Source organism: Bos indicus, chromosome 26 (assembly GCF_029378745.1).
Source record: "Bos indicus isolate NIAB-ARS_2022 breed Sahiwal x Tharparkar chromosome 26, NIAB-ARS_B.indTharparkar_mat_pri_1.0, whole genome shotgun sequence".
Classification (NCBI taxonomy): Eukaryota; Metazoa; Chordata; class Mammalia; order Artiodactyla; family Bovidae; genus Bos; species Bos indicus.
The window spans coordinates 22791876-22819683 of record NC_091785.1 but is presented as its reverse complement, the minus strand read 5'-3'; the positions used below and the strand labels follow the sequence as shown (position 1 = coordinate 22819683).

The window sequence follows — 27808 nt, the reverse complement described above, 5'->3', positions numbered from 1 at the left end:
TCTATATCCCACTCTATCTTCTAATGGGTGCAGAAAAGACAAATGTACTCACTCTTTCCATAAACATACCCAATATCATTTTAGAAATTGAGGTGACCAACTGAATGTCTGTGAGCACAGAGAGGTGGTTAAAGAAGGTAAGGCTAGGACAAAACTCTTCACTATCTTTCCTAACAAAAACTGCACAGTGAATTTCAAACACCTGGCTCCTTCTGAAACCCTCTTGGCACTTGCCCTAGGTTTGAATGGGTAGAAGAGAAGAAAGGGACTCTGCCTGCCTCCCTGTTAAAAACAAGGCTGTATCTGGCTTTCCCTCCTTTTACTCATCTGACTGCTGTTATGGCAAACTGGAACACATAATCCAGAGAGAAATTTCAGGCCTCAAGAGGTGGCTGTTTAAAAAGGACAATGTCAATGAGAGCAATACTAGCAACAGTGACACCCACCACAGGCCACACTGTCACCTTGTCTGCTAAACTCTGCTAGAAAGAAATTAGGTTTCTTTGCTTCTGCTCTTGAGAGCCAATATATTAAGGATGCCCTTTATGGGAATTCCCTGGTGGTCCAGCGGTTAGGACTCTACACTTTCACTGCCCAGAGTGCAGGTTCAATCCCTAGATGGAGAATTAAGGTCCTATAAGGCATGCAGCACAGCCAAAAAAAGGCCTTTTCTTCACAGCTTCCTTTCAGATATGAGTAGTGGAAAATGTACCAGGACAGTGGTTCTGATGGTGTGTTTGAGCACTAGAAGAGAAAAGGGAGAGTCTGATTAACAAAAAGACTACGTAGTACTGCTTCTTCTCAAGAAAGTCTTCATTTTCTAATCCTGAGGACAAACAAAGGTTTAGAAGAACTTGTTGGTTTAGAATTTTCAAATGAAGGTTCAGATCATGGGGCTTCCCTGGTGGCTCAACTGGTAAAGAATCTGCATGCAACTTGGGAGTCTCAGGTTCGATCCCTGGGTCAGGAAGATACCCTGGAGAAGGGAATGGCAACCTACTCCAGTATTTTTGCCTAGAGAATTCTATGAACAGAGGAGCCTGGAGGGCTGCAGCCCATGGAGCTGCAGAGTCAGACACAACTGAGCGAGTAACACATCAGTAAAAAGAAATGACAACGTAAAGTCATCAAAATATAGGCCTCTGGGAGCCATCTTATTGATATAAATAATCTCAAGGGGAAAAAAAAAAAAACACAGTACCTTTATTTCCCCTAACTGTGCTCAAACGCCCATAAATCTGAGGCCACTCAAGCTACCAAGATGCCAAAGCCAGCCTGACTCAAATTCAAGTCACACTCTAATGTGTTGCTCAACAATCTCCAAACTAATATAGTCATATATTTTATTACAGAACAAGAAAGAAAAAAAGAGCACAGGAGGAAGTTCCCTGGTGGGCCAGTGGTTAAGACTCCACATTTCTACTAAAGGGAACACAGGTTTGATCCCTAGTCAAGGAACTAAGATCCTGCATGCCATGTGGCACAACCAGAAGAAAAAAAAAGGCACAGGAAAGAGATACTTACATAAGTGTGCCCAATCTTGCCTGTTCCAATACTTAGCACATTACATAAATCTGTCAGCCAAATTCTATCATTTTATCATTTTTTCCTTTTAGTCTCTAGTTAGGCCTTGAACAATTTACTTGAGCTCATTTCCAAGTGGATCAAAGTTAAACTGAAATTCCCTCAGACCAGGGACTCTGAGCTTCCACTGCTGGGTGCCCTGGGTTCAACCTCTGGTCAGGAACTAAGAGACCACAAGACCACAGGAAGCCAGGCTTCCCTGTCCTTCACCATCTCAAGAAGCTTAACCAAATTCATGTTCATTGAGTCAGTGATGCCACCCAACCATCTCATCCTCTGTCATCCCCTTCTCCTCCCGCCTTCAATCTTTCCCAGAATCAGGGTCTTTTCTAATGAGTTAGCTCTTCACATCAAGTGGCCAAAGTATTGGAGCTTCAGCTTCCTCATGAGTCCTTCCAATGAATATCTAAGACTAATTTCCTTTAGGATTGACAGGTTTAATCTCCTTGCAGTCCAAGGGACTCTCAAAGAGTCTTCTCCAACACCACAGTTCAAAAGCATCAATTCTTCAGTGCTCAGCTTTCTTTATGGTCCAACTCTCACATCAATACATGACTACTGGAAAAACCATACCTTTGACTAGATGGACCTTTGGCAGCAAAGAAATGTCTCTGCTTTTTAATATGCTGTCTAGGTTTCTCATAGCTTTTCTTCCAAGGAGCAAGCGGCTTTTAATTTCATGGCTGCAGTCACCATCTGCAGTGATTTTGAAGCCCAAGAAAATAAAGTCTGTCACTGTTTCCATTGTTTCCCCATCTATTTACTGTGAAGCGATGGGACCAGATGCCATGATCTTAGTTTTTTGATGTTGAGCGTTAAGCCAGCTTTTTCACTCTCCTCTTTCACCTTCATCAAGAGGTTCTTTAGTTCCTCTTCACTTTCTGCCATAAAGGTGGTGTCATCTGCATATCTGAGGTTATTGATATTTCTCTTTCAAATATGCACCCTTACTCAGTCTTTTTCCTGACAGCGACTACTAAATGTCTTTCCTATATGTCCCTATGTTTCAATTGGAACAGATTAAACTTGAGGTCTGAGGCATCCTGGAAAAGTTTTGCTTCAACTTAGAAGGCTATTTCTAAGAGGCCTAAGTCAGACAGGTGTTAAGTTATAGTTCCTCCCAGGTTGGCTTTCAGACTCTGTTTAAATGTTCTCTGTAAAGCTCTGGAGGTTACATGGATTCAAACTTCCTAGCTCAAACTCTGAATTCACAAAGCTTGAGACAGTACCCTACAGGTGTGTTTGTCTAGGATAAACTATATTTAAATAAACTCCTGATATATCCACTCTCTCCAGACACCTGTTTCTTCCTCTTAAACTCAGGCACATCATAGCTTGCTGTACAGGTAAGCACAGTGAAGAAATATCTTATCCCTCAAGAGTTACAATATGCAAACCCATCAATATGTTTGGGAATACCTAAACTCTGCCCAGAACAGCTTTACATGAGAAGACCAAATAAGCAAATATATGAGCTAAATGTTTCTTCATTTCTATGGTTTATGTGAACAAGGGGAAAAGGAGGAATAAGAAAAGATGGCAACAGACTGCTCTGATTCACTATCATCTATTCCATATCTGATAGGGAACCATATAGCCTAAAGTATAGTATATAAGTACATAAGTTAGTCTCAGAATGGTCAGCCAGAGTTACTAGTCTTAAAAACCAGTGGCTATGAGGGCAGGAAGTTTGTTTACCATTGTAGATCCAATGGCTAAGTGCCTAAGCAAAATGCCTAGCACACAGCAGGTATTCAATAAATATTGGTCAGAAGCAACTCAATAAGCTAGACTTAGAAGAAATCCAAATCTTAGTGAATCTCAGAAAGAAAAGGTCCAAGCAGCTACAACAGTTCCATAGTTAATACAGGTGCTTATACTGAGCTTCAAGACCACCTCAGTCTTATGCTCAATACCCCGAGCCTCATAGGTCCTCAAAATTAAAAAGACCAGCAAGAAGTTTTATCTCCATAGGCAAACTTACTACCCTCCCCACCACCACCCCTGACACACACACATATCACTAAGAGGTCTTTCTCAAGCCCTTAAAGTCATTAAGAGGTGATTCCTTAGATTCTGGTGGGATACTTTTAGACTGTTCTTCCCTCTGTGCTTTAAACCAAAATTTCTGGTTTAAAAATTTTGAATTCTGGAAAAGAATCTCTTTGTAATGATCTAAGTTTAAACACCAAGGACAAAGGCAGCCTAAAATCTGGAGGTAAATAACCATAGCCAAACACCACAAATCACAATTGATTGGAGCACTGTATGGGAAGCTATATTGAATGAAGGGTACTAAGGCTTCCAAGCACTTATCTAATCGGGAAACAAAAAGATCAAAGACCAGAGACCATGCTGGCTAGAAGGATTACTCTAAGCTGTCTACACTTGGGGAACTTCCCTGGCAGTCCAATGGTAAAGACTTTGTGCTTTAACTGCAGTGGGCACAAGTCTGATCCCTGGTCAGAGAAGTAAGATCCAACATGCGGCATAGTACAGCTAAAAAAAGTAAACCGTCTACTCTCTACAGCTTGGACTGCAAGGAGATCCTAAAGGAAACCAGTCGATCCTAAAGGAAATCAATCCTGAATATTCACTGGAAGGACTGATGCTGAAGCTCCAAAACTTTGGCCACCTGATGCGAAGACATGACTCATTAGGAAAAAAAACCCTGATGCTGGGAAAGATTGAAGGCAGAAGGAGAAGGGGATGACAGAGGATGAGATGGATGGACAGCATCACTGACTCAACGGACATGAGTTTGAGCAAGCTCCGGGAGATGGTGAAGGACAAGGAAGTCTGGCGTGCTGCAGTCCATGGGGTCAAAAAGAGTCGGACACGACTGAGTGACTGAACAACTCTCTACACACCTAAAACCAAGAGCAGTATCAAGTATTTTAATATTTCACTTTCCCTTCCATCCCCCTGTCTCATGAACACAAATCTTACCGCCCAGTCTGTGAGATTATAGATAACTCCAGTACGCAAGAGCCCCAACAAGATCTCTAAAAGGATAAAAAGAAATGTGTCTTTGGAATCTAAGCCCACCGTATGGCTTGAGCAGATGCAAGGAAGAGGCATTGGTCCTTCTGCCCCTAAGGCCAGGAAGCCCCAGCCCTGCAGGCAGCACAGAGTTAACTACCCACCCGCTTTGAGAAGCACAAAGGTACATCACTGCAACATGCCTAACATTTACATTGCCTCTCTCTGCTCATTAAACAGGTTTTGGTTAAATAATGAACAAACTGTATTACAGACTCCGATGAGAATTCCAAAATTATAAATCAACTGGGAAAGCCCAAAGGGGCAGACAGACAGGGAGGGGGGAGAAGGATAATATTGACTAATATAAAGGGCGCAGCTTGACAGTGGATGTTCCTGCCACACCTGATCAAACACACTCCGTTGGGGGAGGGGAAACAGAGAAAGAAAGGGGAGATGGGGCAAGACAGCCTGAAATTTGCATCCGGAAAAGATTAAAATGGATTCTTTGGGGATAGAGAAAATACATAATATATATTACTATAAATGCAAAACTGTACTAAAAGCTAACTCAAATGTCAAAGATTACAGCTTGAATAAATTTAAATATAAAAGCCATGTGCTTCTTGAGTTAATGAGAGAGACATAAAAGGACAAACTGGGCCAGGAGGCTGAACAGAGCCTTACGCTGCCTTTGCTGGGCAATGGGTTCAAAGCACAGCAGCAAGTATAGTCAGAGGCAGTCCTTCATGGCTCTGAGTGCTGAGAAAGAGCTGGTGAATCCCATTGCTTTTCCAGTCTACACTTGCTATTTTGAAAAATTAAGATAGATTTCATATGCCATAAAATTCATCCTTCTAAAGTATACACTTCTACAGTTTTTAGTATATTCACAAAGTTGTACAACCATCATCATGATCTAATTCCAGAACATTTTCATCACCCCTAAAAGAAACCCTATTACCATTAGCAGTTACTTCCCATGCCCACTTCCTGCTCCTAGCAACCACACATCTGTTTTAACTCCTTTAGAATAACCTCTTAAAGGATTCTTTAAGAGAACTGAAAGACTAAATGAGGGGCAGCAGTCAAGTCTCACTGGTGGTGAGCTATGGCTTTATCCAAAGTACCAATATGCACACTTTGCTCTCAGGCACTTCATACTTTCCAAGTGCAACCCTCTCTTTAGATGTGGTATTAGAACATTCTATTACTCTAGATATTACAGAGCATTCAGTTATCATGCATTTTGGGCAAATATGGACTGCAAATGTGGTCCAGAGACACACCTATGAGAATAACGACATGGACTTACCCAACCCTTACTAGAGACAGTAGACTTACATCCTTTACAATGCTCAGACAATGTTCCTGGAGGAGTAGGTAGCACTTATGCCCTTAAAAGGTCTTCTGACTGTTTACAAGAGGAAAAATTGCTTTGGTTGACTGACAATGTCCAATGAATCACCTATGTCCATTAATAATATTCTTAACCAACCCAGCCAGCAGATAGTCTAGAAAAGTGCAAATAAAAAGCCTTTGTAAAAAGAGACCAAGCCCAAATCAGTTTCATGAGTTTAACTGAATGGAGTCTTGGAATTCCTACCATAGTTCTTCCAACCTAAGTGGTACACCATTCCCAGTCACATAGCATGGGCAGTCCCTTCAGTTTCTCTCTCCAAGTTCAAAACCCTTTCCCAGCCTCCGACCATTAACAGGCTTCCAAGAAAGCAATCCTCCTGACACTGCCAATCAAAAAAAAAATCTGTTTGTTTCAGTAAAAGAAACAAGAAATTGGTCATGGATTACAAAGTCCAGGACCACAGGAGCAGCTGACCCATAAACCTGCTCCTGGAAGCCAGCACTATGTGGGGGGTCAGAACCAATCAGAAGACCATGAAATGCTCTATTTCAGATCCACTCTGTTATTTTATCAGGTGGGTGATATGTTAAAACCCAAGAACAATGGGGCAACTTAGACAGGCACTGTTTCAATACCTGCCACAGCTACTGGCCCCTGGAGAATATCATCACCTTCTTCTTCACTCTGAGGGAAAGCTTGGCCAACACCCAGCTATGTTCCTAGTACCACTAACAGAACTGGTTCCTCAGCACATTCTGGTTTTAATAGTTTCAAGCAGAAGATAATCTGGATTCCTAACCCAAAGATGTAAGAAATTAAGGCAGCAGACTCAAGTTTGGTAACTCTCAGATGAACTAGAAACCAAATCCTGGACTGCACTACTCACCACAGATACCATCTCTGAACTGAAGTCTTGGGATATGTCAGAATGGAGAAAACAAGTGTGGGATATGGATTGGATGGCAAGCAGGAAACGTGGCTTTATCAGGAGAGCAGCACCACCTCAGCTCCTGAGGGTCTGCAAAGTGCCCAAAAGGCCTACAAGGCAACTCCAGTCTCACCTCAGCCATTTTAGGATGTACCCAGCCACTTACGGGACTTCCCTGGTGGCTCAGATGGTAAATCATCGGCCTACAATGCGGGAGACCCAGGTTTGATCCTCTGGAGAAGGCAGTGGCACCCCACTTCAGTACTCTTGCCTGGAAAATCCCATGGACGGAGGAGCGTTGTAGGCTACAGTCCATGGGGTTGCAAAGAGTCGGACACGACTGAGAAACTTCACTTTCTTTCACTTTCAGCCACTATGACAACAATTCTTAGCTGTATATAAAATGCTTGCCAAACATTTGCCAAATGTATTCTCTGAGAAAGATAATACTCCAAACTCTGACCCACGAAAAAGAATTGTAAATATCTACTGACTATTTTTCTTTGTAATTGGGATATGTAAGCTTTACATGAAAAGTTAAAAAAAAAATCTGGCAGCAATATGGATGCAACTAGAGATTATCATACTAAGTGAAGTAAGTCAGAAAGACAAATACCATACAATATCACTTGTACACAGAATGTAAAACATGACACAAATGAACCTACCTATGAAGCAGAAACACTCAGAGAGAGAACAGACTTGTGCTACGGGGGAGGGGAGGATGGACTGGGAGTTTGGGCTTAGTGCGTGCTGCGTGCGTGCTAAGTTAACTTCAGTTGTGTCCGACTCTTTGCAACTCTATGGACTGTAGCCCACCAGGCTCCTCTGCCCATGGGATTCTCCAGGCAAGAACACTAGAGTGGGTTGCCACTCCCTCCACCAAGGGATCTTTCCCACCCAAGGATTGAACCCTCATCTCTTGCATCTGCTACATTGCCAGGTGGGTTCTTTACCACTAGTGCCACCTGGGAAGATGCAAACTACTACGTATAGAATGGACGGACAACAAGGTCCTATTATATAGCACAGGAAACTATATTCAGTATCCCAGGATAAACCATCATGGAAGAGAATGTATATATGTAAAAAAAAAAAAAAAAAAAAGAATGTATATATGTATAACTAAATCACTTTGCTGTACAGAAGAAATTAACACAACACTGTAAATCAACTATATTTCAATTGAAAAAAAAAATCTGCACAAGCCACCAACTTTCTAAAGCAGCCAAATCACTTTCAGTACAGGCCATAAAATGAGAACATGCCTAGTTGCAGCATTAGCCCTGCAAACTAGCTATCAGACACCTCTTCCTCTATATTTGATCATTGGCTAACATTGCCAACACTTTTTCCCATTGAGTCAAATTTGCTCCTTTAAACAAACATGTAGAAAATCCTTAGATTCCCTAGGATTAGGGTTAGGAAAGTAAAAGGAATTTTTCTCCAGATATTCTCCTACATTTCTCATAAAAGGAGAACATTTACTTATTTTTCATTTATTTAATCTGCAGAAGCCTAAAAGCTATTTCAATCGTGGTGTTAGATGTTACTAGCTAAAAACATTCCAGGGATATACACTGCAAAAGCCCTTTATAGTCAACAGAGGAGCACAGCCCTGAGGCTTTCCCTTTATGTCTATATCTTCCCCCCACCAGCTTGAAAAATATGAAGTGTTGAGCCTTTAACTCTTCCCTCGACATGTTTTTAAACATAATATAAAGCATTTCCTGTGTACATTCTCCTCTAATTGTATGAACAGAAACCACACAGAACAGGGCACTGAATCTGGTGTTAGGGGCCTGAACTCTAGTTTTGAGTTCTGACTCCACTTCTTAGGATCAGTGTGATCTCAGCTAAATCACTTAAAATATCTCTGGGCTTCAACTTCATTCATAAAAGGGGGACAAATCTGCCATGCCTCCCTCATAGGTTGTGTAAAAGTTTCAAAAAGGTATAGTAACTAGGCTTATCATGGCGAACATTTTGAAATGTACAGAAACATCAAATCACAATGTTGTATAGCAAGAACATAGTATTACAGGTCAATTCTATTTCAAAAGCAAACAAATAAACTCACAAACAAAAAGATCAGATTTGTGGTTTCCAGAGGCAGGGGGTGGGGGAAAGAGGAACTAGATGAAAGCAGCCAAAAGACACAATCTTCTAGTTATAAGATAAATAAGTATTAGGGCTGTAATGTACAACACAATGGGCTTCACAGGTGACCCAGTGGTAAAGAATCCACCTGCTGACGCAGGAGACATGGGTCTAATCCCTAGGTCAGGAAGATCCCACTGAGGAGGAAATGGCAACCAGTATTCTTCATTCCAATATTCTTGCTTGAAAAATCCCATGGACAGAGGAGCCTGGCAAGCCATAGTCTATGGGGTCAGAAAGAGTCAGACGTACTGAGTGACTGAGCATGCATGTACGCACATACAACATGAAAATGTAATTAACACTGCTGTATGTTACACATGAAAGTTGTTAAGAGACTAAATCCTAAGAGTTCTCACCAGAAAAAAAATTTTTTTTTCTATTTCTTTAATTTTGTATCTGTGAGATGACAGATGTTCACTAAACTTATTGGGAAATCATTTCATAATGTATGTAATTCAAAGCACTATGTACATCTTAAAGTTATATAGTGCTATATATCAATTACATCTCAATTAAACTAAAAGAAGAAAGAATGAAGTTTCTGATCTGAAATATAAATAAAACAAAAGTGAAAAAAATTCAATAAGGTAATAAATGTGAAAGTGGCTTTGAAAATTTTAAACATATAAATATTACATAAGATAATTATGATTAGGAAAACAAAGGCGGAGTGTGTGACACAAAAGATTCTGGGAACAAGTGAAGACTAAAAGAGCTGCATTACAGAAAGCTCAGGTCCTAAAACCAGTAAGGATTTTCTGTAAGAGAAAGGTTATACTGCAAGTATTAAATACTTCACTTGTGTCATCAACTTCCTATCTGACGGCATACGTGAGTTAGAGAAAGAAAAATAGCTAAAACAAAACAGAACATTAGCCAAAAATAACACTTATAACTCAAGCAAAGAAGGAAGCTTATAATTGTATGAACGCCGATACCCCACTAAAGTGGGACACTAAGAGCTCCAGGAAGGATCAGCAGTAAAATAAACCAGAGCAAACTACACCTGTGGGCCAAAACTGGCTTGCAGCCTGTTTTTTTTTAAAGAAAATTGTATTTATTATTCATTTAAGTATTATCTGAGTCTGCATTTGAGTTACAATGACAGAGTTGAGTAGTTGCAGTTGCTACAGCCTGCAAAGCCTAAAATATCATATAGTCTTATACTATAAAGAAAAAGTTTGCCCATCCTTGCAATAAATCAAACACACTTACCTGTTACATTGTTTAAAACCTCCTTTAGATGACTGAAACTATGCAGCAGAGGATCCCTTTCTTCATCCTATAACACACAGATTAAAAAAAAAAAAAAAGAATCCATTATCAGACCAAGAGTAAAAAGGAAATAAAAGATAGATCAAGAGCTCTTTCTCTGAATCCAACCAGAAAATTCAGTCAGTTTTCCTTCTGACGAAAAGGAAGTTAGCCATGGTTCATTTTTCCAGTTCCCTAATCTCTTATTCTCATAGAAGTATCCTGGGCTTACCTAAAATAGTACATCCTGAAGTGCTAATGTTAATCTACACCAAGACCATGGCATTCAAGTTACCATAGACTGCTAGGTCTTCTATATGTGCTATGGTCTGAATGATCATGACCCCTCAAAACTTCTGTGCTGGGACTTCCCTGGTGGTCCAGTGGTTAAAACTCCATGCTTCCACTGCAGGGGGCACAGGTTTGATCCCTCCTCGGAGAACTAAGATCCCACATGCCAAGAGTGTTCCCTTGCCCCTTCTACCATGTAAGGATACAATGAGAAATCTGAGACCCAGAAGTACCTCACCCAAGCATGCTAACATTCTGATATTGAACTTTCAGCCCCTGGAAATAAATACATTGTTTAAAAAAAAAAATCTGTTTATAGGCTACCCAGTCCATGGTATTGGGTTAGAACATCCCAAACAGACTGAAACATACAGACTGAGACATGTATTACCCTATCTCTTCTCTTTCTTCATAGCTATCATAGTCATATACATTCATCCGTTAACTCCCCTCTTACTTATAAAACAGTTCATTTTTATTAATGAAAGTGAGAAATTTCTAAACAAACATATACATATTCACCAAGCTAGAAATATCTAAACTTTAATTTTACAATTGTACTCAAAACTGTTTTATACAACTGTAACAAAAACATCACTGAACATACATATGCAACAAAGAGAGCTTTACAACAGTTAAGCTTACTCATCTTATTAGCAAGATTTGGTCTCTATATTTGAAAGCTTGCTGAATTTCCAAGGAGTACCATTACAAAGCCATATTCCATGTGCCAATAACTGCACTCATTGAAATGAATTTGATAGCTAATTATAGTTCTCAGGAATCAGAAGGTAAGGAATCTATATCGCAATTTTTTTCTAATATTTGAATATTAGAATAAATTCTTAGAAGTAAAATTTCTGGTTCAAAAAGTAAACAAACAAAAAAGAAGATAAGAAATCTTTCTGACATGTTTAGACATATCAAAGAGGTTCCAAGTACTAGCTTAAGCTGCTTATAAAAACAGCTAGAAGAAAAATGGTATCACCTTTTGGGTTCTAGAGAAAAAAAGGCAGCTTATAAATTTGACTCTTATTAAAATAAAACAGAAGGGTCCTTGATACCCTTCTGAAAAACTCTGAATTGCTCCTTTTATCATTATTACCAGGAAACTGACCATGTATCAGATCCCCTACAACAACTCAGTAACCAAGTGTTCTGCCCATCCCCCACTTACCAGTGGTGTATGGGTGCTCCATCGGGCATTTCGTTTGATGGCCCCAACCACAATGTTAATTTCCCCTTGAATGATGTAAATATTTTTATCCACCATCCTGGCAAACCTACTGAAACAGTTAAGAGAAAAGTTAGTTAATATTTGGTTACCCAAGAGCATCCCCATGCTTGAATCAGTACCTGATAAAGTTAGAACTATTAATTTAGCTTTTTAGTACCAAGATTCCCCACCTATAATACTAAAATGTGATAAGGTCCTTCTTATGTTATGAATCCAATTACCTGGCTCTTCTAGAGGTCTCTAAAAGTTCAAGATACAACTCCAAAAACATCACACCAGAAAATTTCTCTAAGGCACCTCAGCAATCTCTAAAAAGCATTCAAATTCCTCAAAGTCAATGTCCCTCAAATCTACCCTACAAAGCATGAAGACAAGCAGATACCTCTGTGTGCCTAGCTTGTTAAAGAAATATTTCAGACCTTCCTATTGTTCTTTTACTTTATCAACCCAATCAGTAATGAAGGTCTAAGTTAAAAAAAAAAAAAAGAATGAAGGCTGTTAGAAAAATAGCCTTAGTATGGAACCACAGTTACAATATCAATTTTTAGACTGCATTTATTCTGCCAAGTCAGCTCCAGAAAATTGGACAGTGGCAGTGATGCAAGCTTTGAAAAGTTCTAAAAAGTCAAGTTCACTTACTTATAGCAAGAAATCTCTAATAAGCAAACTGAAAGGTAGACTCTTCTTGGCATAGAGAAAACCTTAATAGGAGCTTATAAAACCAACCTAATCACTTCCCATTATTTAGAATCCTCCTCAAAATAGACAAAATTTTAAAAAGCAAAAGGGATAAAGAGAAGGGAAGGGGAGACACACAGTTATATAGACATTTAGATCAGGCTCAAGGAAAATTAAAACACTAAGGCTACACATGTACCCCAGTGCAGCACTATCCACTGCAGCACTTTTTACAATAGCTAGGACACAGAAGCAACCTGTATGTCCCTCAACAGACGAATGGATAAAGAAGTTGTGGTACATATATACAATGGAATATTACTCAGCAATAAAAAAGGGATGCATTTGAGTCGATTCTAATGAGGTGGATAAACCCAGAGTCTATTATACAGAGTGAAGTCAGAAAAAGGAAGACAAATATTGTATACTAGCAATATATATGGAATCTAGAAAGATGGTACTGATGATCCTACTCACAGTGCAGCAAAGAAGATGCAGACATAAGATCATTGTTGGGGAGGGAGAGGGTGGGATGATTTGAGAGAGCAGTATTGAAACATATACATTACCATATGTAAAATAGATAGCCAGTGGGAATTTGCTGCATGACACAAGAAATCCAAAGCTGGTGCTCTGTGACAACCTAGAGGCATGGGATAGGGAGGGAGGTTTTTAGAGGGAGGGGACATGTGTATGCCTGTGGCTGATTCACGTTGATGTATGGCAGAAACCATCACAATACTGTAAAGTAATTATCCTCCAATTAAAAATAAAATAAAAAACAGTGAGGTTAACAGAGTAAGTGAAGCGATTTCAGAAATACTTAATGAGCAGCTACTATGCATAAGGCATCTTTCAGAGTGCTAAGGAACAGAGCAAAAGACATGGAAAGAGCCTCAGACATACTGTGAAATGAAAAAACAAAAAAACTGTAGTATATGATTATATGTCACCAGTTATGTAAAAACCAACTAACCAATCCTACATAAAATACTAGAGTTTCGTTTTTAAAAATATGTAATATTTAACATAAAGTAAGATATAAAGCCCTTGGACTGCAAGGAGATCAAACCAGTCAATCCTAAAGGAAATCAACCCTGACTATTCACTGGAAGGACTGATACTGAAGCTGAAGCTCCAATATTTTGGCCACCTAATGCGACGAGCTTACTCATTAGAAAAGACCCTGAAAAGACTCCTTTTCAGGACTCTTAGAAAAGACTCCTGCTGGGAAAGACTGAAGGCAGGAGAAGGGGATGACAGAGGATGAGATGGTTGGATGGTACCACAAATTCAATGGATATGAGTTTGAGCAAGCTCTGGGAGATGGTGAAGGACTGGAAAGCCTGGCATGCTGCAGTCCATCGGGTCGCAAAGAGTCGGGCATGATTGAGCAACTGAACAACAGCAACAAAGATATAAACGGGCTTCCCTGGTGGCTTAGTTGGTAAAGAATCTGCCTTCATTTCAGGAGACCTGAGTTAGATCCCTGGGATGGGAAGATCCCCCTGGAGAAGGGAATGGCAACCCATTCTAGTAATCTTGCCTGGAGAATTCCATGGGCATAGGAGTCTGACAGGCCACAGTTAACAGGTTCGCAAACAGCTGGACATGACTGAGTGACTAACACTTTCTTTCACTTTCAAGATATAAAGAGTGATATAACAAGCCAGTATCCAGATTATGAACAGTACAACTGAAGTCCTTCCTAATTACATCCTTCTCTCTTTCATCCATAGTCCCCACTATTCTAAATCTGATGTTTATTAAAATTTTAATGTTGCTTTATACTTTTACTTCATTGATATGTATCTTTAGACAGTATGTATCATTCTGCCTATTTTTATATTTTGTATAATATCAGATTGTATGTATTCTTCTGCAATTTGTCTTTTTCCCTTGAAATACTGTGTTTGTGAGTCATCTAATGTCGTTACAGGTATATAGAGAGATATAGGTATATACAGAGATATGTAAACAATGAATAAAAGGTTTGAGCAGATGTACCAAAACTCAATAACCACAGTTATCTCTAGAGAAGGTATTATGAAATTAGGTTGCAATCAGAGGATACTTATAAAGGCACCCCACTCCAGCACTCTTGCCTGGAAAATCCCATGGATGGAGGAGCCTGGTGGGCTGCAGTCCATGGGGTCTTGAAGAGTCGGACACGACTGAGCGACTTCCCTCTCACTTTTCACTTTCCTGCATTGGAGAAGGAAATAACAACCCACTCCAGTGTTCTTGCCTGGAGAATCTCAGGGACAGTGGAGCCTGGTGGGCTGCCATCTATGGGGTTGCACAGAGTCGGACACGACTGAAGCGACTTAGCAGCAGCAGCAGCATAGCCTTATCTATGTTCTAATTTTTTACAAGAATGTATTACTATACTATCAATATAATTTAAAATTAATAATTATGAAAGAAATGAGATATAATTTCTGCCCTTGAGGCATTTATAGAGTTCAGCAGGATCTAAAAGAAAACTGAACCAGAGACACCGGGTGGGGGGTGGGGGGGAAGCACGCTGCAAGTAGCTCTATTTGCATATTTTGCATAAAGAAAGTGAGAAGCATGTAAACTACTATGACAAAGGAAAAAAGTACAAATTTTGTAAAGGCCCATAACACCTCTCTCAATCCACAGGGAATTCCAACAAAAGATAGTATCCATTGTTTAAAGATTTTGTTTTTTTGGCCTCACCATGTAGTATGTGGGATCTTCCCCAACCAGGGATCGAAATGATGCCCCCTGCATTGGGAACACAGAATTTTAACCACTGGACCATCAGGGAAGTCCCAACATTTATTTTAATAACAATTTAAAGAAACAACTAGGTTAGTCTCAGAAGACTAAATGCTCTAGGCACACAATAATATTCTCTTCAATGAATGGAGAAGATTCAATGATGAGAACACATAATGATGAAGAGGAAGAGAATCAAGAAGTAGAAGAAAAATAAATTTAAAAATAACTTAAAGTATCAGAAAATCTCTAGTACCTCTTCTTCCTTAAATTATTTAGGCAAGATGAATATGTTCTAGATCTCTGGAAAGATTTTTAAGACACTCTTAGCATAGTGGTGAGTATCCCCACCTGTCATTTGGGAGACCAGGGTTCGATTCCCCAGTGTGGAAGAGTGTTAAACATTGGGTTTCCCACGCAGCACTAGAAGTAAAGAACCCACCTGCCAAAGCAGGAGACGTAAGAGACACAGGTTCAATTCCTGGATTGGGAAGATCCCCTGGAAGAGGGCATGGCAACCCACTCTAGTAATCTTGCCTGGAGAATCTCGTGAACAGAGGAGCCTGGCGGGCTATAGTTCAAAAGATTGCAGAGAATCAAACATGACTGAGGCGAGTTGACATAGCACACAACAGAGGCTGCCACTGGAGAACGGAACTTCTAGTTCCTTCCTCTCACAGTGGAGGGGGGAAGCCTTACTTTTCTTTGTATATTCTTTTATACTTTTTGAATTTTGTGTCACATACATATATTACCTATTTTTAAACTTTAAAATTTAAAGTTTTTTAAATTTTAGATTTTTAAAAATGAGTAGCTCTTTAGAAAAATAGTTGTATTATTTCATGTGTAAATGATTAAGAACAGCAATCAAAGTTAATTAACTAATAAACATTCACCTCAGTCAACCAGATATTACTTAGCATATGCTAAGCAAAATGCTAGACACAGTCATACCGAATTATCCCTATCCACCCACAAGGAATTTATAATCTAATAGATTAAACACATACATCTATACACAACCCGTACATATCCCAATACATGAGTGGTACGCAGTGTCACAGGGGTGAAGTAGAGAAAATATTCCTGTTAGAGAACACTGGAAAAGCAAATGTAAAACAGGATTCAAACAGCCAAAAATACAAGAGAATGGCAAGAGCAAAAGCTTACTGGTGGGAAAATTCAGTATGTAAAGGATCAGGATTATTCCAGACTTGTTGGAACATTATTCCTAGGAGAATAATAGCAGGTAAAGCTACAAAAGCAAGTGGGGGGCCTGGAGGGCTTTCAATATATGTAGTATATATACTGACTACAATCATTGTAAAAAATATTTGGGGGGGCCTGGAGAGGACCACTATAAAATAAGAATATTTAATTTCTCTTTTTTTTGGTTGTGCTCCAGGGCATGTGGGATCTTAGTTCCCCGATCCAGGATCGAACACAGGTCCCCTGCCCGTGATTCCCTCCATAGCAGAAGCTCGGGGTCTTAACCACTGGACTGCCAGGGAAGTACCTTTAATTTCTCTTTTGAAGAACTAAGAGGAATTCCCTAATGGTTCAGTGGTGGGAATCAGTTGCCAATGCAGGAGACATGGGTTGGATCCCTGATCCAGGAAGATCCCACGTGCCACGGAACAACTAAGCCCCTGGGCCACAACTATTGAGCCTGTGCTCTAGAGTCCAGGAACCGCACCTACTGAAGTCCAGCCGCCCTAGAATCCGTGCTCGGCGACAAGAGAAGCCACAGCAAAGAGAAGCCCATGTACCACAACTAGAGAAAAGCCTGTGAAGCAGCGAAGACCCAGTACAACCAAAAGTAAATAAAAAAAATTTTTTAAATAAAGAACTAAGAGCAAGAGAGAAAACACCCATACTGAGAACAATACAGAAACAAGAAACAACACTATACCACAAATTGCAAACAAAAGTGTCAAGACTTATCTGAGATCTACATGCTATTTGGAAGGCTTTCAGAAGAAATAAATTTTTAATTGGGATCAGATCAGATCAGATCAGATCAGTCGCTCAGTCGTGTCTGACTCTTTGTGACCCCATGAATCGAAGCACGCCAGGCCTCCCTGTCCATCACCAACTCCCAGAGTTCACTCAGACTCATGTCCATCGAGTCAGTGATGCCATCCAGCCATCTCATCCTCTGTCATCCCCTTCTCCTCTTGCCCCCAATCCCTCTCAGCATCAGAGTCTTTTCCAATGAGTCAACTCTTTGCATGAGGTGGCCAAAGTGCTGGAGTTTCAGCTTTAGCATCACTCCTTCCAAAGAAATCCCAGGGCTGATCTCCTTCAGAACGGACTGGTTGGATCTCCTTGCAATCCAAGGGACTCTCAAGAGTCTTCTCCAACACCACAGTTCAAAAGCATCAATTCTTTGGTGCTCAGCCTTCTTCACAGTACAACTCTCACGTCCATACATGACCACAGGAAAAACCATAGCCTTGACTAGACGAACCTTTGTTGGCAGAGTAATGTCTCTGCTTTTGAATATGCTATCTAGGTTGGTCATAACCTTCCTTCCAAGGAGTAAGCGTCTTTTAATTTCATGGCTGCAGTCACCATCTGCAGTGATTTTGGAGCCCAGAAAAATAAAGTCTGACACTGTTTCCCCATCTATTTCCCATGACGTGATGGGACCGGATGCCATGATCTTCGTTTTCCGAATGTTGAGCTTTAAGCCAACTTTTTCACTTTCCACTTTCACCTTCATCAAGAGGCTTTTTAGTTCCTCTTCACTTTCTGCCATAAGGGTGGTGTCATCTGCATATCTGAGGTTATTAATTGGGATACCACCTGAAGTAATCGACCTACACTAAATCAAAATTCATTAGGCATCAAAAGTTAACACATTTCTAAGATAGCAAAGGTCTAACAAAAAAATCATTGTCATAAGTTTCTTAGTTAAAAAAAAAAAAGAAACATGTAGGGAATAAAGAGGAATTATTCTCAAGGACTATGTAGAGTTGCCTAATCTCCCTCCAAGCCTTGAAACACGTCTCCTTACCCAAGAATCTCCCAAGGGAAATTTGTCCTTTGGGTTCAAAAGGGAAGCTCTGATGAACCACTTGCTGCCTGGTAGCCAACGACCTAGAACCCCCTTGTCACAAGGTCACAAAGGCCAGCAGACACCTCATGAGTATGGTAGAAAAGAACTTAAGGTTTACCTTTTATCAGAAATAATATAAGAACAAACAACTAAATACACAATACAACAACTAACATCCTCCAGGGAAATAAGCCACTGTCTTATCTGCTCAGAGATTCCGAGCAACATATATTATTTGAAATCACTATCTGTTTAAACCTGGGTCTAACAGGATTCCTCTAGTATTTTGCAGCATCCCAGTTACACACCCCAAGAGGATCCAAAGAGCAGTTGTCACTGTATCAACTAGCAACTCCCTCTAGACTACACCCCAGGGAAGCACAAAAAATTTACAACAGGGGCTAAGGGGAGGAAGATGTGACTAACAGGGAAGGGCATACACATTGCCCTAGCTTTGGTAATGCTCTGTTTTTTAAGCTTGGCTGGGGACACTGATGCCCCATGTATGCTCTATATACTCTTTATATAAGAGATCATCAAGGGACTTCGCTGGTGGTCCAGTGGTTAAGACTCTGCCCTCCCAATGCTGGGGGAGTGGGTTTGATCCCCGATTGGGAAACTAGGATCCATGCCTTGCAGTGTGGCCAAAAAATATTTCTTAAATAGAACATCAAAAGTTCTTTCTTGTTCAAGTCACGATCTTTGCTGTCTGCCTTTGTGCATGCTGTTCCTTTTCCGTTTTGAACATTTTTTCCCATTCTTATTCACCTGGTAAATCCTTACTCATTACATCCAAAAGTCAATGAGAGACTTAGAATACCACAGTGGTATTCTTGACTATTATTACCTATATGATCTTAATTAAACAAGTTTCTTAGGCTCTCTGAGCCCCAGTTTACAGTTCTCATTGCAAAACTGAGCTAGTACCTCCTCATCCACTTGTTGTTAAGGCCGAGCATGCTATTAGGAATATTAAAACCCCTCAAAGATTGGCTGTTATTATGGTAATACCTAAGGTGTAAGTCCTCCCTAGCTAACCCACTTTCCAAGAGTGGTTTGGTTTTTTTTTTTTCTGTCACCCCATAGCACTGCACCTACCTCTGTTTAAGCGTATCTTATGCTAATTTATAATTATTTATTTAGTCTGTCTCTCCCACGAGTCTATGAGCATTTCAGGAAGAGACCATAATTTAGCATCTTTTACACAGAAAAATGATAAAGAAAAATGATACATACATAGTAAGAAAATTGATAAATACTGAATGAATAAATGAAAGAATACCAAGACTGACTCTTCAATATTGATGCAGTTCACATCCACCTCTTGTGAGAACAATTGCTTCACAGAAGACAAGGACTCTAAGCCGGGCAGGCAAAACTTTCTGTAACCCACGTTTGTTCCTCTACTATTAAAAGAAGTTACAAACCTTCCATATTAGCCACTCTACGGACAAAAAGAACCCACATTTATCCACCAAAGAATAATGCTTCTGATTTACATCTATCTTCCTGAAGTCTCCTCATATGCTATGTGCATGTTCACATTTCTTCTATGAAACATTGTAAATAATTACAATTCTTTATGTAATTGTCAATTCTTCATATTCATGTATATGTGTCTTATTTTCTTTGGTACTAGATTAGTTGGGGCTTCCTTGGTAACTCAGACAGTAAGGAATATGCCTGCAATACAGGAGACCAGGGTTTGATCCCTTGGTTCAGAAGATTCCCTGGAGAAGGGCATGGCAACCCACTCAGGTATTCTTGCCTAGAGAATTCCATGGACAGAGGAGCCCGGCGGGCTATAGTCTAAGGGATCTCAAAGAGTCGGACACGACTAAGCGACTGAACACACACATACAGATTATTAGTAGACCATTATTTTTTTTCTTCATTGCTTAAAAGTTGTTCTTATCCAACTAGAAATTAGATTCTCCAAAGGCAAAAACTCAGGGTTTTTTCTTTTTCATGGTGTTCTGATGTCTAGTACAGAGCTATGTAAACCAAGAAAACTCTGATGGGCATACTGAGAAGGTAGAAGGTACCAGGGAGCTGAACAACTATCAACTGGCCCTTCCAAGGTTTATCTTCACTCATCTCTCTAACATCCCAGAGAATCACCAAAGATGCAGAGCTTTTAAGGTTTCTATAGCTAGCCAAAGAACATGCCATAATTCTGTGCTTTGTTGAAAGTATTCTGTGCTTTGTTGAAAGTGAACAAAAATTACTGAAGTAGTAAATAACTTACTGGGCTCAAGAAATTTACTTCAAGTATGGAGGTAAGAGAAAATCAAACCAAGAAATAAGCTGATTCCCTGAGAGGATACAACTGGAAAATCCTCCCAACCCCATAAGCAGGTGACTGGTGTACCCCAGCTCTGCCATTCCACTTCCTCCCTCTATAGAGATTCTGAGGTTATCCCAAGAACTATATGCAGTGAATTACTGAGATAAGCCCAAAGTTGTCCAAAGATGTCCTTTCTGTCACCTTGGAGATGAAAAACGAAACAAGGCTTCTTTCTCTCACTCATCTTTTAACCACTCAGAGCATCCAACATGACAACTCAGCATAAAAGTTGGCAGAGTAGGACAAATATTAAAAAGTGAGTCTGTATGATTATACATAGAGAACTGCAGTGATTAAGTCTCATGAGGTCTGCTCATCTTGAGTATCAGGAGTCATCCTCCACTGTCATGGCACAGAATCCAGTCCACAGACGTATTTTCCACCTGTAAAAGGCTTTTAAATAATTTAACTAGTTGCCAACAGTTTAAAACATAATGATCTGAATTCCCAGTTTCTCCTGAAAAATAGGAAGCATGGTCATACTGTGCTCACATTTCAGTACACTACAGTCACTGCTGCTGCTGCTGCTGCTGCTGCTAAGTCACTTCAGTCATGTCCGACTCTGTGCGACCCCATAGACGGCAGCCCACCAGGCTCCCCCTTCCCTGGGATTCTCCAGGCAAGAACACTGGAGTGGGTTGCCATTTCCTTCTCCAATGCATGAAAGTGAAAAGTGAAAATGAAGTTGCTCAGTCGTGTCTGACTCTTAGCAACCCCATGGACTGCAGCCCACCAGGGCCCTCCGTCCATGGGATTTTCCAGCCAAGAGTACTGGAGTGGGCTGCCATTGCCTTCTCCAACTATAGTCACTACTATATCCTAACACATTCCCTCCTGGCTCACTTCACTCAATTACATTACCTGCCTGATACTCAGGCATTTGAGCTTGCAATCCCTAGTTTATTTACTTTTTTTTTTTTCCTAGTTTATTTATATGATGGCAATAAATCATTATTTCATGATCACATCCACTACAAGTGGGCTCCAAATCACCACAAAGTCCAGTACATTTTCATTTAAATAAACAACTGCCATTGAACATAATGAAATACAGAAAAAGAGGAAGAATAAAAGCTAAAGAGCTAACAATTACACAGCTCTTCTAGCCAGAGGTAAAATTAACCTCCCTGACTCCCTTCAACTCAGTTCCACAATTACCCCACAACAGAATCATTCTAATTAGTCACCTTGAATCACAAGGACAGACTGATCAATCAATAGAAGTGCTGTGCAAAGACAAGGCTGATCCTTCCAGTGAGTACTGTATAAAGACAATGGGTCTCCTCAAAAGCAGGAGCTGTGTCTTTTTCCTCTCTAATTGCTAGCCAGTTTAAGTACCCAAACAATAAAGTTATTATCTAAAAGTGGCAGTCATCCTGCCTTCTGGAACACAGAGAAGGAAGTAGTAGTGTAACTACTGAGAACTTGAGTTCAACTGGGATTGGTGCCCAGCTACTCATGAGATGTGTCTACAACCTGAGTTCCCACTGTGCCAATGAGCATCACTGTCAAGATTAGAATGTACTGTTTACAGGCACTTATAAAAAGAAGCTCAAATACAAATCTTGAAGGAAGAACAAATTTTCTGATTTGGGATGGGGGCTGGAAGTAAAGAATTATTTCTATCCAGAAAATGACTTTTTAAATAAGAAAAGGTAAAATCTTTGATGCCTAACTTACCTCCAAGCCCAACTGAAAAGATGCTGAACTGGTTATACTATATCCAAAGACTAGACTGCCTATTATGCAAAGCATTATCAACTCAACAGGGATCAACAGGGCCTGTCAACCCAGATGAGAAAAGCAGACCCTGGATACTTCAGGTTAGATAAGTTCAAATAAGTTCAAAATGCAAATAGTGTCCTATAATTTCCACCCCATTTATTTTAAATCAACAAATACATACACACACAATTTCAGGAGGGCACAGTTTAGTCACTCTAGAACCTAGATTGTTTTCCCTTCTAACATAATGAGGTTTAGATTCTCCTTGTTACTACCTCACCATGCAAAAGGCCTGACTGCCAGGGTTAGAACCAGGCCACAGGATCACACACTAACTCTAATCCTAGGTATGGATAACACTTACTGAGTGTACATTACAGGCTAAAAGGCACTTAGGTTGACATGCACAGTATAGGCCAGTACACATATATTGCTACTGCTTTTTAGAGCACATAAACTGAGCACAGCAAAGCAACCTCCAATCAGACCTTTCCATTTGTATCCTCCACAGGGTCCAGAGGTGTGCCTTGTATACCTGATTTAAAAGCATGCCAAGTTCTATGTCGTGCATTAAAAGACACTATACCTATTCCTTATTTTTAAAGGCATTCTTTACCACTGAGGGACTCTTATAGCTTTACAATACAGCAGTTTGTCAAAGTCATCACAGCACCACAAACTACGCTCTTTGGGGTTATGTTCCATCATTCATTCTGCTGTCCTGACCCTACCACTTTTAAACTGATTGAATATCTCTCATGACTCTTCCTACCACTAAAAATAATAGGCCAACAGTACCAACTTCACAGGTTTTCAAATTCCTCTCTGCTCTCCTCCAAATATGTTGTAATAGAATGGCTTCCTTGAAATTAAACTTCATCTCCTTAGGACAAGTGAAGAGAAGACCTGGGGAAGAGATGGCAACCAAAAATATACACCTGAAGAAAATATTTGTAAAAGATGAAAGAGGCGCAGAAGATTAAGCCCAGTGTTTACACACAGACCCAGACTGGCAGGTGAGCAGCCCCATAAAAGGAAAGCCTTCTCTTAAACAGGTCCTCGGGAGGCTGGCCTCAGTCCTTCCACAAGCTTTCTCACTACCTGGTCTAGTAGTAGTGATGATTAGTTCATCATCATTAATGAAGCAGTTCAGCTGTGTTAAAGAGGCAGTCACACAGAAGTGGGCGCTGCACAAAATCCAGTGAGACTCTCATCCAAGCTCTAAAAATCAACCCTGAAATGTAGATATGATACTCTGCAAGTTTGCTTTCAGCTTCTGAAAACTGGAAGGAAGACGCGGGAAGCTCCAAAAGACAGGAAATAGGCTAAGCCTGGAAACACAGGGAGAAGGATTCGGGTACTTGCAAGAGATCAAAAGGCAGAGTTGAAGTCGCCCCTCCGGCGGCAGAGGCCTGACCTTTGCCCCCTGCACCTCTCCCAGTGCCCTCCCACAACAATCTCTCTCTCATCTCGTTCTTGCCCCTGCGTCCCTAACCCAACCCGGCTCATTCGGTTTAAGGGCTCTCCTCTCCTTATTCCCCCTCGTGATGTCAGGGCGGCCTTCACGACACTGGAACTCTAATAAGAGACTTCGCTGACCTGTCAGCGGATCCAAAATGGCGGGGCCTAGTCCCAGGACCGGCGGCGGCTGTTCATGTCCAGCCCGGGCCTCGAAGGCGTCTCTGAGCGGCTCTCCCGGCTCTGGCGGCAGATAGGAGCAGGAAAGGAGCCCTTTCCGGGAGTTGAGGCCGAAATCAAAGCCCACCCAATTAGCCAGGAAGAGTCGGCCAGAACGGGCGGTGGAGCCGGCTACCTTCCCTGTCAGCTCACTGACGTGGTAACTAGCCTCAGTCTAGCCCGCTGCCTGGTATCTGCACGAGCCCTGCCGCTCATAGCCAATCATAGCTTCGCATCGTGAAAAATGGCATTTCGGTTACCCAATCGAAGGAAGGAAATTGGCGTCGGGAGGCGGGTAGTGCCTAAAGAGGCGAGATTACAAGGGAAAGAAAAAGATAGGCAGGGGACAACCAACGGATACGAGGACTCTCTGAGTGACAGTTCCTAGAACCAGTAAAAAAGCAGAAATTATGCTGGCAGTTGGAGAGGTGGAGTTAGGTAGAGTTAGGTTGCAGTGCACAGTTTGGCAGTGGCTGCTGGGCATTATGGGGAAGAAAGCTATGATTTGCTGGAAAGGGGGCGGAGTCCGTTTTGAGAGCCTTGAGTGGCCGACACTATTCTCTCTAGGCCGAAACCGGCCGCTTCTCCCTATTAAAGTCACCTGGGCCAATACTATAAACTTGAGGAATCGTTTCCTTTCAAGGCAGCTCAAGGGAGCAATCTATTCCAACCTCCCATCCCCCACCGTGCCTTCTGCTTGCTTGACTTCTCATAATGAATCTGTCCCATCTCAACTTTGTTTCTGTGTCTTGTGCCTTATGCCTATCATCCTGAAATAGACAATGGGAGGTGACAACAGGCTTGGATATTTAATTCAAGTCCTTTCATTTTATGGATCAGGAAACTGAGTCCCAGAATGGAAAGACAGCCCCCATGTTTGTATATCTAGTTAATGACAGAGCAGAGACAAACCTAAGTGTCCTCACCTCTAGTCCAGTTCTTTTTTTCACTGCCCCTCGATACCTCTTACACTTTAGTTTATTAGACTGTGACTCAGCTCTGACCCTCATCCGAAGCCTTGATTTCTTTTGCTCAGTCTCTAGGTCATATCGACTCTTTGTGACCCCATGGATTGCAGCCCATCAGGCTCCCCTATCCGTGGGATTTCACAGGCAAGAATACTGGGTTCCCATTTCCTTCCCCAGGGGATCTTCCCATCCCAGGGATCGAGCCTGCCTCTCCTGCATCCCCTGCATTGGCAGGCAGATTCTTTCCATTACACCACCTGGGAAGTCCCTGGATATTCTTTACCTATCCGGAAAAAAGCTAATCACACGGGCTAGTCCATATCACCAGTGACAGGAAACTGAAGGCTTTCCTGAAGCCTTAGAAATGATAAAACATCTGAGAGCAAGATGCCCCTAGTTGCCTCTCCCCTGGCAAGAGATGATAGAAGTTGCTAGGATATTTAGAGTGACCTAGTAGTTTGTGTAGAAAGGGGACAGAAGGATGAGTTTTCTCCTTGCAGATTGAATGTTGGAGTTCCTAGCCTATCTGCTTGAATAAAGCCTAGGTGTCCCTACAGACCTGAAGAGACTGCTAGAAAGATGAAAAAAAGATCCAGCTCTCTCCCCCATTTCCTCTCACTTATGGATGACTCAAATCTAAGGACGGAGAAGGCAATGGCACCCCACTCCAGTACTCTTGCCTGGAAAATCCCATGGACAGAGGACCCTGGTAGGCTGCAGTCCATGGGGTCAATAAGAGTCAGACAAGACTGAGCGACTTCCCTCTCACTTTTCACTTTCATGCATTGGAGAAGGAAATGGCAACCCACTCCAGTGTTCTTGCCTGGAGAATCCCAGGGACGGGGGAGCCTGGTGGGCTGCCATCTATGGGGTTGCACAGAGTCAGACACGACTGAAGCAACTTAGCAGCAGCAGCAAGTCTAAGGAAGTTACATTCCTAACCCCATAGGAATGTGGTCTCAAAACCAGACATCCATCCAAAGCCTTGTGCTAGAATCCTCTAATATGGAGAAACCCATCAGACCCGAAGAACTCCTCAGTAGGTCTGTGTACCTACAAATGGGGCTCCTGATCTCTGGGTCCAGCTGAATATCTTGCCTCTTTCACCCAAAGAGAGTCAGAGGCTGATGATACAACCACTGTAGCATCTCTTCCAGCTTACCTCTGAGCCATTTTCCACCTTCATTTGAAAACTTGGATTTGGTCTTCTGACCCTATCACAGATTGAGAGGTCCTAGATAATAAACTGAAAAATCCTCTAAGTAGGCCAAAACTCCCTGCTATCCTATCTCCACTCCAGAAATTAATCAACCTAAAAGCATGAATGGAATTGTGTGTTAGAGATGAGGCAAAGAGAAATGATAATGCCCCAGCACCTTCTAACCTCCATTTTTCCAAGGAAAACATCTCTCTCTTAGATATTAGTACTGAGTGTCTATATAATGCCTAAGAATAGAAAGATGAGGAAGATATGGTCCTCGCACCCCTAAATCTTAGCATTATAGGGAACAACACATAAACTGATCTCTTCAATATGATGGGTAAGGTAATAGATCTACACACAGGAGGGTTGTGGGAGCAAGAGGCTGGACTTCTGGATAACCTGGGAATTCAGGAAAGGCTTCCCGGAGAGAATGAGGCCTCAGTGGAGCTTAGCAGGGTGAGTAGGAGTTGGCAAAATGAAGAATGTTTGGAAACACATTACTGTTGGAGATATACAGGAAACCACAAGGAGATTGAATATTAAGACAGAATCAGGTCCTCAAACTCTTCTATGCCATGCAAGGGAGCTTAGCCTTTATCCTGATAGCAAACAAGAGCCATTGAAGGGTTTTAGGCAAAGACATGACTAGTCAGATTCACCTTAGGAGTATATTATGTAATAGGGCTTAGGGCCCTCAGGGACACCCTAGCAACTCAGCCTGACTCCACATATTCCTTAGGAAATCTGTCCTATCCTTTGCAACTCCCTAACCTGCAAGCACCAGGCCACACCTTACCCACAGAACTGAACTTGGTATCACCAAGAAGAAGGTAGCCTTGATAAGTCTGGGAGAACATAGCCTATGTAAGATAAGAGAGCAGACTGACAGGGAACTTGCCCAGGTCTCTGAAGAGTGCCCAGGCCAAACCCTGAGATTCAGCTAGAATCTCCTTTAATTTTACAGGGTGGGTGAGGAATAAGGGAATCATAGTTAAGTTACATGTGCAAGGTCACTTGGCAATGTTGCAACTGATGGCAGGGTTAGAATGCTGTTTTAATTTATCTCACTCCAAATTCTCCACGAAGCTACTTTCTTGGAAGAGAGGGAAAAGGGGCTTGGGGGAGGAGTGGCAGCCGAGAAGAGGAAGAGAGAAAGATGCAAGGGAAAAAAGAAAAAGAGGGTCAGAAACAGAAATTAGTCTTTCGAAGTGGCAGGGGACGGAGGAGTGAGACAAACAGCAAAGTGGTGGCGAAGGAAAAAAAAAGGCGAGAAGTGGGAGGATTGGAGCTGAGACAAAAGGGCAGAGAGACAGACAGCGACAAGTGGAGAAAATCACCGAAATTTGAGCGGCAACGAAGTCTGAGTGCTGAAACCCCGCGGTCTCTCCCGGGCCGTGCGCCCCCCCACCCCCACCTGGCTCTATCCCCCAGCACCGGTTCCACTTCGCTCAGGGTGGTTGCCTGGCCCCATCTCGCAGCCTACCCGCCCGAGCTCGGTGGGGATACCCAGTTCACGCAGTTCTCCGCGAGCGCTGTTTCAGCCACGTGGGGAGGGGCGTGGCCCAGTTGCTGAGGAGGGCCTCCGATTGGCCGGGGGGCGG

General features: G+C 41.6%; 1 protein-coding gene across 10 annotated transcripts in view; it reads right to left on the bottom strand.

Moving 5' to 3' along the window:
• Nucleotides 1-24213, bottom strand: part of GBF1 (golgi brefeldin A resistant guanine nucleotide exchange factor 1) — a 124588-nt gene extending 100375 nt beyond the window's left edge. For 8 of the 10 annotated variants that reach the window (XM_070780714.1, XM_070780717.1, XM_070780716.1 and 5 more), the window contains exons 1-3: nt 23958-24212; nt 11743-11851; nt 10236-10302 (exon numbers count right to left, since the gene is read on the bottom strand). In XM_070780714.1, the coding sequence (XP_070636815.1) occupies nt 10236-10302; nt 11743-11838 (163 nt within the window). In that variant the 5' untranslated portion in view covers nt 11839-11851; nt 23958-24212. Of the gene's footprint in view, nt 1-10235; nt 10303-11742; nt 11852-23957 lie in introns of all 10 variants that reach the window. The other 2 variants (XM_070780721.1, XM_070780715.1) reach the window with 2 other exon arrangements.
• Between the last annotated feature and the right edge of the window lie 3595 nt (nt 24214-27808).